This window comes from Sinocyclocheilus grahami, unplaced genomic scaffold (assembly GCF_001515645.1).
Source record: "Sinocyclocheilus grahami isolate Dianchi unplaced genomic scaffold, SAMN03320097.WGS_v1.1 scaffold26.1, whole genome shotgun sequence".
Classification (NCBI taxonomy): domain Eukaryota; kingdom Metazoa; phylum Chordata; class Actinopteri; order Cypriniformes; family Cyprinidae; genus Sinocyclocheilus; species Sinocyclocheilus grahami.
Window position 1 is genome coordinate 2,629,732 of NW_015505205.1, and position 11,534 is coordinate 2,641,265.

At 37.4% G+C, this 11,534-nt stretch overlaps 1 protein-coding gene across 7 annotated transcripts in view; it reads left to right on the top strand.

Moving 5' to 3' along the window:
- The window catches only part of rbfox3a (RNA binding fox-1 homolog 3a), a 459,476-nt gene that overhangs the window by 210,183 nt on the left and 237,759 nt on the right, over positions 1 to 11,534 (top strand). For all 7 annotated transcript variants that reach the window (XM_016252017.1, XM_016252014.1, XM_016252026.1 and 4 more), the window contains one exon: positions 5,201 to 5,278. In XM_016252017.1, coding sequence (XP_016107503.1) covers positions 5,257 to 5,278 — 22 coding nt within the window. In that variant the 5' untranslated portion in view covers positions 5,201 to 5,256. The remainder of the gene's footprint in view (positions 1 to 5,200; positions 5,279 to 11,534) is intronic.

The window sequence follows — 11,534 nt, forward strand, 5'->3', positions numbered from 1 at the left end:
GCATTGCAAAGTTAAATTGTTCTTTTATGCCGTGCCACTGCCCTGGTCATTTTTCATCCCCCCCCCCCCCCTTACAACCTGTTCTCATCCTCTGTTGAAAAGATGTAGAAGCACATCCTTCACTTCTTTTTTTTCACGCAAGGAACTGATAGAAAGCATTATTCTGTCTTCTGATCTTTAAAACTTGTCAAGTCAAGTCAAGTCACCTTTATTTATATAGCGCTTTTAACAATACAGATTGTGACAAAGCAACTGAACAGCATTAATTAGGAAAATACGTGGATGGCCTCTCTAATGGAACATAAAGCTCTTTTGGCTGAAGAACTTTTATTTCTCTTTTGTTTTGTATTGTATTTCATCTTATTTATTTTCACAGTCTGCTATTATATAGAATTATTAATTAACTGCCAAAGCAGCATTTTAATCCATAGGTATGATTATCTTTTATTTATTTTTATTATTATGTTTTGTGCCAATAACATCATTGGAAATTTCAAGTATTCTAAGTAAGCAAATGTAATATCTGGATAAATTTATCCATTAGCATTCTCATTCACCTTAATGGCACATGCTTGGCAGGCGCAAGAAAACCTGGAAGTAGGCTACACAGTTTGAAATATGTCATCTTTGCTCATCAGCCATGATAACAAGCAAAACCTTGACCCCTTTATTCTTACAACAGTATGTGTCCATTTAATGTTAGAATCTAAAGTCTGAAATCTCTAATTTGGCATTTTTAGGTTAGGTCAGTATCATTAGTGACACATTTTTAGTAACTCTGCATGTTGCATCTTTACGCCATGTCAAGACCAAACCCGGAAAACAGGTCTCATCACTTCCGTTTGTCAGAGAACGTGTTAACAGCCGTATTAAATAATGGCGATATCTATAGACTTTTAAGGTAATCAGTTAAACTAGCTAACTGTTTTTATTGTTGACGTTTATTCAATTTTTTTATCTAAATGTTAGTGAAAAGAATACAAAAAACTTCATATGTGATGGACATTGGTTATGATACTTTTTGTATCTACTTTGGAGACATCTTGAGAAAAACAGCGAAGCATATGCATAACGCTTGAACCGGAAGCGGCGAGACCTGTTTAACAGAATGCGGAAGTCTGTTGCACATATAAAATTGTGATTCATTTAGGAACAAAACAAATGACTCTTCTTAGTGAATGAGTCATTGAATCATTCAGTCAACTGATTAAATTTAATCATTCAGTCAAGTCATTAAAAACACTGATTCATTCAAAAAACTAAACACTTGTCTTTATAAAAGAGTCACTGAATCATTTTCTCTACAGTTTCATTAAAAAAAATTATTCGGCTCTGTGTGCATTTGCAGTTGCACGACAGATGTTTTGAGTTTTACTTCATCTGCAATTATTTTCGTTGTCGGGGCAAATATGGACAAAGTAATTTCCTGGAAGTAACTGGAAATGCATCTAAAAGTGTAAGTTACATAATATCAACACTTTTTTATTGAATTGATTTTTTTTTAAACGATATCACGCTCTTTGCTCTTGTGAAATTGCATAAATCTCACTTAAAATCATGCTTGCAGCATCACATGGCTCAAAATGTTGTCTAAAAATACACATGCGATTTGTGAACAGTTGAAATAAATGCACATGTCATGGTATGTACACCTGTCGCTTGTCAGACGCCTTGTTTTCATCTGCTTACATGCAGCAGACCTTTCATAGTTGAGATATAACATTTGTTATTGCACTGTTCTCATCATACAGCAGCCAACGGTTTATTTATTGCTGTGTACGAAACTAAATAGCTGGGCAAATAGACTTTAGTGGGATGCTATTTTCTTTTTGCTTGCGACATCAATGTAGCCCGAGTGATGGTTGTTTTATTGTTGTTGTTTTTTTTCCATGGCACTCTTCAGTTCTGTGTTATGACTTTTTACCATCCAAATAATTAATCAGCTCCGACACAACAGGAAAAGAAACAGCTTTTAATTACTTATGATGAAATAACAAATTATGTTGGCCTTGTTCCCAAAAATACTGGAGCCAGTGCATGGTAATTCATTACAGGGAGAGAGAGAGACAGTGTGGGAGGGAGACTGTGAGATATGAGCTCTGTTCGGATTAAATCAATACACATGCTTTGTGCATGTGTGTGTCGGCGTGTGTCTGTGTTATTGCATGAGATCCTTTGCGATCCATCAATATCTGTTCAAAAGGTTGAGTGTCAGGCCGCAATGGACGCACTGATGCAACTAGATATCAACATACGCTAATGCGTTAGACACCTGTAGTATATACTTGTAAATGAGCTAAATTTATCATCCTCCACCCTTGATTTTAATTACTTTTATCAATCCCGCTTCAAACACAGTTAAAAAAAAGTTTTTGTGAAATTTGAAGTACAGGAAAGAGAAAAACCTAGCCTACACAGGCAGCTGTCTTCTAAGGTGGCATCATAACTGTGATTAAACCTCATAAATAAATGATTTAGGATGCTCTGCTTCATCCAAAATCACATACTCACTGAGTACATACTCCTTTGGAATAATTACTTCACCACCATTAAAAGAGTATGTTCTGTAGTATGAATTTAATCTGGACATACTACATTCATCATGTTGCCATTGCCATGTGACCTACCAGCCTCAGTTGTCTCTCCTCACTGCCATTCACAAATCTTCTCCTGTGGCCTCATGGGATGGCCTAAGCCTATAATAAATACAACGCAATGCAAATATACTGGGTAAAAATAGTTGGTTTAATTTTCAGTATTGCATGAAATATGTGTTTGTTTATTATTGATATCTTCTCACTTTGCTATCATGGATTTTTTTCCCCCATTGAGTTTGTTACATTGCATTCTGGGGTTGTCTTATCTGCAAAGTATATATATATATGCAATGTCATCTTAGTATTCGGTTCAAATGAGGTGTCTTATAGTATTGCTTATACTGTACCATTTGAAACAACCTTCACCTTAAAATGCTGCCTCCGTAGGCAGCTCAGTAGGTTTTGGAAAGGAGCATTTGTGTTTATACACGTTGGGTTCGGTGGATGGACACAAATACGCTCAGGGTTTTGTTGACATGCAGAGACCTCTGTTTTTCATTGCCACCCTGTGAGCCTGTTTTCAGGCAAGCGAAGCGAAATTCTTCAGAAATGAATTCTCTCTGAGTCGGTAGTGAACTGGATTTCCCAAAAGACTTCCTGCATCTCCGGGTTTCAGTTCTACTCTTGACCACAGAGGGGAACACTCGGAATGAAATTAGACACTTCCCCGCAGAGAACTACAGCCTCTCTCAGATAGACAGGCACAGAGAGAATGGACTTTGGGTGGAAGGAAAAAAGAAGGCTAGATGACCTTTTAAAAAAAATGTATTCAAAAATGAAATAAAAATTTTCTTTCATGATTTATTCACTCATCTTTTCTCAGACCTTACTTAAAGAAAACTCTGAGCACTCTTTTCATTTGCATGCAATTACAATAAATGGTGATTAATTCTTTGAAGCTTCGAACATGATGGAAAAGCACAATAGAAGTATCATAAAAGTGATGCATATACCTTTTTCTGCAGGTCTTCTGAAATCATACAACATAGTTTCTGTGAAGAAAGAGGCCAGAATTTAAGTATGTATTCATTAAAATGCTTAAAATGTAGAGATTTTTCAGATCTTTTCAAATGAATCATTTGATTTGGTTCTCACAAATTGGTTCTCGAGTTCAACTCAGTGATTGAATTAAATAAATAACAACATAAATTTGTTTCATGATAGCAAAGTGAGAAGATATCAATAATAAACAAACACAAGCTTCATAAGACTTCACCACCTTTAAGGTGCTTTACATCTGTTTTTAAAGCTTCAAAGACTCATTCCTTATTTATTGTAACTGAAGAAGTGCAGCCAGCACATTTTTCAGAGTATATTCTTTTGAGTTCCACTGAAGAAACAAAATCATATGGCTGTGAGACAGAATTTTTGGGTGGACTGTCACTTTAAGAAAAAGAGAAAGGGTGATGAGAAAAGAGTCGAACAGAGGTAACGGGAAAAATGTGGATGATTTGTGAGCGAGTTGATAAAGAAAGAATGATACGCAAGAAGGACAGAAAGGCATTCAATTCCAGCGTGGCAGAGTGCTGCTTTCAATAAACACATTAGCTCTATATTTTAGATTAATGCTAACAATTAAATGATACATAGGAACAACACTTTTATCAAGTCCCGTGGATATGGACGGGGCACTATGCATATTTAATCTGAATAGCCTGCAATAGAGGCCATTACGGCCGTGCAATTACGGTAATGCTCTAACAGGGTCTTTTGTCCCGAGTGCTGCATTCACTCTCTGGGGCCCCGTGTTTGTTGGGTTGTATATTTTTCTGTGTCCAAAGAAAACTTGCAGCATTATCATCTTTCCCCGTTTCTTTTTTCTTAGTTTTCTTCCCTCACACTCCTCTGGGTGAAGGGATTTCTTACTCAACGCAATGTTTCTCTAAATAAGAATGTGATTTGAAGCCACCTGCTATCACGTACACACAGCCAAACCTGCCTTAGTTCAGTCGATTTTAAATTAACAGTGACACCAGGCCCATTTTCTCGCCAGGTCAGACCAACAGAATGATTATCCTTCTTATCCAACTATCAGACTTAACTGTTTCCAGTCAGAAAGGGTTAACGGGACATGAAGGGGTTTGTGGTTAATTTATGCCTTGTGCGCTTGCAGCTTCCATGTTTACTTATCCGAAGTATACTTTTTGCTTTATTTATCCGTAACTACAGTATGTGTGGAAACACACAAGCTGGTGTGTGTGCTCCAAATGTTACGGCAGATCCACTTCAGCACCAGTGTAGCATGAAGCACGGTTGCCGTACATGCAGAGAATTTGGAGGTTCTGGTGGGGTTCAGAGCTTATCTGGACCCTGCAGGTCTTCTGACTGTTCCTCAATCCCCTCACAAATTATCATAACAAGGGCATATGAAACAAAAAAAATAAAACTATTTAAGTCCAAACACAAACATATCGACAAAAAACAAAGAATTTCAGAGCAATCTGTAATGTAAATTGGGAGCTCACCTTCTTTGTTATGGTAGACGGGGCTTCTGAGGAAATTTAAAATACCTCTTTTTGAGGAATTAAATGTTTTTGTTTGCATGTAATTGTGTGGCTTTCGTTCTCAGGCTCAAAACTTCTTGCTGTCTCTCTCTCCCGCAGGCATCAGACACCTCTGTGGTTGCAGTGAGACCCCACCTGCTCAGCAACAGCTGTACATGGAGAACCCCAGTTGGGCAGGTTAGTGTGTTTGTGGAGGTCATGGACTAAGTGTTTGTCTAATTGTGTTGTTTGGATGTGGTTTTCTTCATTGGAACAGATTTGGACAAATTTAGCATGACTTCAACTTGCTAACCTAAGGATCCTCTGCAGTGAATGGGTGCCATCAGAATGAATCCAAACAGCTGATAAAAACATATACACTCACACTTTATTTTAAGGTCCAATTCTTGCTATTAACAAATCATTCACTTTTGACTTTTGCTTCAATAAAATCCTAATCTCCTGCTTATTAATAGTTAATAAGATAATTGTTAAGTTTAGGATTAGGGATGTAGAATATGGTCATGCAGGATATGTGCTTTATAGTGCTAATAAACAGCTAATATGTTAATAATATGCATGCTAATAAGCAACTAGTTAATAGTGAAAATTGGTCCTTATACTAAATTATTACCACATATACAATAATCCATAATAAGTAATCCACACAACTCCAGTTCATCATTTAATGCCTTGTAAAGCAAACACCTGCATGTTTGTAATAAACAAATCCATCAAGACGTCATTTATTTTAAGGCTAAAATACGAGTACCCTATCCACAGTATTGCTTTCTCCAGTAAAAATATGCATTGATCAAACACTGTTTACAAGAAAAAACAGTCCAAAATAGTTGTTGGTGAATATGTTGGTGGATTTTGATTTAGGGGACAACAGGGGATGGACTTTTTCATTGGAGGAAACATTATTAAGGATTTTGAATAAAAATGACGGTTTAATGTTAAAACATCTTAATGATGGATTGTCATTTTGGATGCCCTGAGTGTAAAATTTTCAGCAAATTTTCATTTTTGGCTGAACTATTTCTTTCAGTCAATTTTGTTGGTGTATTATTTTCATTCATTCATTCATTCATTCAATCATTCTTGTTTTCTTTTTATTTTCATTTCCTCTCGCCTAGGGCACCAAATGACGGACTGCCATTGTTAACCCCTCAAAATATAGCTGCATGATCTTCCTGGTTTTGAGTTAGATGTTCTTTCAAGAGTGAATTGTGCTGTAAGCAAAGGTTGGATTGAAATTGAGTCTGGCTCTTCAATTCATGGGATGGATTTCGTATTTTTGCATAATTTACATTTACAGGCTTTTCTCTCTCTCCTATATCATCCTTATCCGCTGTATGTCTCGATGTCATTGTTGTTTTCCGTCTGTCTGGGGTGTTTCCTCTGTGGATCAGTTACATTACTAGAAACCTGGTAGATTCATTAATACACATAGAAGTTTCATACATGTCTGCAGACATGCACAATTTTCCGTCACATTCAAACTAATGTATGTATAATAATAAAGCTCTTATTTTTATTCATCCATGAAAAATGAATGAGGATAGATAGATAGATAGATAGATAGATAGATAGATAGATAGATAGATAGATAGATAGATAGATAGATAGATAGATAGATAGATAGATATCTTGTGCCCTTAAACAGAATTTGAGTTAATTTGAAGTGCACTTTACTAATCTTACTTTTTCTTCTAGTAAGGCAAAGCTGCCTTATAAGACCAAAATGACTAATGCAGTCCCATCGGTCTGGTGTGTGTGTGTGTCCCTTCACAGCTGTGGTTCTCAATTGCAGAAATAAAACCATGCTAAATGCAAAAAAATAAAATGCAAGTAACCATATCATTTTGCATTGTTAGGATAGCAAAATGAAACTGCTTATTGTTGATATCAAACTCTACAGTGGCATCTGTCACTGCTGAAGCTCGCCAAATTAGACAGAAGCCAACACGGACAGGTTGCATGACATATCGCTATCCTTAAAAGCGGACAATATTAGATAAGAGAAATAACTATAAATTGCTTGTTTTAAATTTTGGTGCTGTGTTGGGTCGCCACTTGATGTCCAAATTAAAATTTGGCTCCTGAACTAAACTAGTTGATGAGCTGATGCTGTAGAGCTGTAAATGAGTGTGTGTCTTTAAAAGTGGAGTGAAGAGGAGAGAGCCAGAGCAAGGGAGTGAGAGAGGAGTGGTTTAAGTAGTGCTGACGACAGGCCTTTGATTCTGAGCATGCCCATTAGAGGGAGCCATAAATCCTGGGCTCTCTGGACTGCCTGTGTCAGCAGTCCATGGAATGAATTGATATTAAACGCGACAAAAAGCCTCTTTAATTCTGCCTCCACCAGCTTCTCTCTCTCTCTCTCTCTCTCTCGCTTCTTCTCTTCCTCTCTTCTGCTCTCTCTCTCTCTATCTCTCTCTCTCTTTCCCTCCATACCTTCTCTCTGCCTCCCCCTGTTCTGGACGGTAATTGAAAAGAGGGAGGAGAAAAAAAAGCCCAGTGAAGCCAAGCCTGTCATCATAAAAACATCTGCAATTACATCCGCTCTATTCATTATTTATGAAAGTCATTAATTAAATATTACTCACAAACAGCAATAGCATTTTTCCCCTTTTTTTGCCCTCATGTTGTCTTCGAAATGGGCACGTTTTCTGCCAAACATCACAATGCCGTCCGCAGTAAACATTTATGTTTAGACATTAAGAACGATTATGTACGACCAAGGCCTGTGGTGGACTCATAGTGGCCTTTAGTTCCTGAGAGAGGCGGAAATGAGCTTCTACCGCCTCTGCGTTGTCACCGCACACCTCAGTGCTGAAATAATGGAGATAACTTGATTCACTTTCAAGCAAATGGGATATTTTAAAATGGCCCCCTTTCTCATTTTTATTGGCCTGTCTAAAAATGTCCCATAATGAGAAGAGGAAGTGCTGTCACAGGATGACATCACCCCCACACATGATGTGCTAAAACTGTAAGCGGTGGGATTTCAGGTGCCAAATTGATAAGTTAGACCTGTTATTCCCAAAATTGTAAAGATGAGGAACGATACATCAAACGAGGAGCTCCATGGCGTGACGCTCTTTTAAAACGAGCTGGATGACATTCTAAGTGGGGAGCCGGGACACTCTGAGAGCGCAGACCAGTGCCAGGTACAGCTGTTGTAACTCTTTCACTTAGCGGGGCCCCTACGTGGAGGCTCTCAGCCGGTACGAGGGCCCGCACTCACGACACGTACGCACGTGATGGATTGAGTCGGGGAAAGCCATCATCTGGTCGTGCACGCGCGTGCTGAGCGAGGTGGGCCCCGCGTGATTAATGATATTTGCCTGGAGTCATCGAAAGCTGGATTTAAGTATTTCAGATTTAAAGTAACATTCGTCTCTATTGTTCACAGCGAGAGAGGCATTAGTCAAATTCAGCCACGTCTCGGCAGACGACGACGCTCCAACCCCTGGAGCACGCTGTGTAACAGTGCGGTTGTCTCACTCTCGCTTCGACAAATTATTCATGCAATTTTCGCCCGTTTTGTCTGATTATCTACAAATCTCTCTCACGACTGAGTTTATCATCCTGCCAAAATCATTTATTTCTCAGTAGTATTTCCGCTGAGTAAATGTTTGATGAATTGCTGTCATTATGCCTGTTTTTAAAGTGCAAATATATTCTGCCAAATATAGGACTTTGTTTATCACACTAATTTTGCAAAAATGCAACATACATTTTTTTTGCTTTTTTTTCCCATGTTAAATCAGACCTCAAAACATGGCAATATCTGCTTTATCAGATTAAATAATTGTCAGTGAACCTTTAAAAAATAATATTTGTTTTTTTTAAGCAAATAACAAATAATTTTCAGTAAACAACCATTTTTTATAGGCAAATGTAAGGGGCCTTACTTCAGTGCATTCTTTTTTCCCCATATTTCGAGTTCTGCGTTCCCAAGGTGAAGGGTCATTGATGCCATTAAAAGAATGGACAGCGAGAGCGAAAAATCCCTTTTGACAACTGAGTAATGAGATGAAATGATAGACCTGGCTCGGGTCTGGCACTGGTATTTTATAACTGTAAACGTCCTGAACTCAGCATTAAACTGACCATCTGATCCAAAACTAACAAAGATCCTCAAGGTCAAAGATTCACTCCTCCCTCTAAAATAGTGTTCCTTAAAGTGCTTAGCAAAGCATAATTTGTGCACTGTGTTTCCTTCGGCTCAAATAAATCACTCAGCGTAGATGGTCAAATACAAACTTCAGATTTCGACTGACACGAATGGACTTACCTTTTTTTCGAGCACTGAGCCAGATATCAGCCCTTTCTGGTCAGATGCTTTTAAAAAGTGAAGGGGTGAAAGAGCAAAGATTGCACCTGACCGCCTTGCCGCTCTGTACATCTGCAGCTTCTACGGATCTGTCAATGGAAATCCAATTTCTGGGAAAGCGTTCAATCCTAACTCGGTTACCTTGGTGGATAGTGACATCCACTGTATCCACTGCTGCCTGTTTGAGCTGTTTGTTTTAGGCCTAAATCATGGCGGATGGGGTGTGTGCGTGTGTGCGAGTGTGCCGTGAGGAAAATATACATTTGGAATTACTCACAGTCAAAGCAAAGCCTTACTGGAGACTTCAAAGAACAGAATATTATAATTCATGCTGTAAAATATTGAGAACCAGGAGAAATATGCAAAAGAGTGCTTACTCAGTATCTGCCCTTTTTATACACCACTTATATATTACAGTATGCTGTCTTGCAGTGGTACTGCGCAACAAGTTTTAAAGAGACAGCTCACCGAAAATGTAAAGTTTTGCGATCGTTTACTTGTCCCCGTGTTGTTCTAAACCTGTGACTTTCTTTCTTCAGTCAAACACAAAAGGAGATGTTTTGAAGAATGTTCAAAATGCTTTCTTACAAATAATGAAATATGATGGTGACCATAGCTGTCAATGTGCAAAAACATGATAAAAGCATCATAATGTTATATTCCAAGTCATCTGAATCATATGATGGCTTTGTGTGAGGAATAGGTTCACCATTAATATCAGAAATTATTAAGAGGCAATATTTTAAGGGGCATTTTATACCTTTTATAAGGGCCTTTTTTTCTTGCCTACTAAAAGAATAAATATGTTAAAATTTGTATTAATCGAATTTAATAATAAAAAAAAAATATTAATATTCTTTACTCGCTAACCAATATTTCTAACCAATGAAATATTTTAGAGCTTGGCATACATAGAAAAAATGTATATTGCTGAAAAGTATAAAAAATGCATAGGAGTTATTAATTTTCTTTATTTATATGACTTTTCCAGATCTAGAAATCACACTTTTAAAATTAGACTACCTCGTATACACAGTATACGTATACAAAAAAAAAAAGGATGAAGGTGAATTAAAAAATATATATCTTGACTTTTAGTTGTTTAGCTCATTTAAAGGGGTCATATGACGTTGCTAAAAAGAACATTATTTTGTGTATTTGGTGTAATGAAATGTGTTTATGTGGTTTAAGATTAAAAAAACACATTATTTTCCACATACTGTACATTATTGTTTCTCCTCTATGCCCCGCCTTTCTGAAATGCATCGATTTTTACAAAGCTCATCGGTCTGAAAAGCAAGGTGTGCTGTGATTGGCTAGCTACCAGTGCGTTATGATTGGCCGAATACCTCAAGCGTGTGACGGAAATGTTACGTCCCTACCATATTGTGATGATGCCCTGTCAGGCCGGAGCGATTATTCAAAAACATGAAAACCCATTATAAACGAGATATTCGTTGCATCCAGTGGGGACATAATTATGGATTATAATGACCTATGCTGTCTTTTTACGCGTTGCGTTGCATCGCGCCGCGTAAACATAAAACCATGTCTGCATTTGTGATCGGAGAAATTACAAACAACAAGCCCTACTCTACACTGCCCAAAAAACTTGCTTTAAATTAGGGACGCACCGATACCACTTTTTCCAGTACTCACCCGATACGATACTTTTGTTTTTTGTACTTGCCGATACAGAGTACCGATACCAATATTTTTATTGCATTTGTACATTTTTTAAATATTGGGTACAGAAACCAAAAGAGTATGTATAATGTTAGTTGGTTAACTTCATTTATCAAATAGATATAGTCAAACCAAAATGTATTCAGACACCTTCAACATTCCTCACATTATCAAAGTTTATTCGCTATAGTTTAGAAAAGGGTAATACAATATTACAAGAACTCAGAGTTAAACTGTGTCAGAACAAATTCAGCTTGATAATGTTAAATAACTTTGATAGAAAGGTATGTAATGGATTACAATCAACCAAAAATTAGACAGCTGTTAGTATGACAGTATTCACACAACTATCAATACTTAGTCGGGCAGCCCTTAGCCTTAATGACAGCCTGTAGTCTCCTGGGCATGCTGTCAACCAGCTTCATG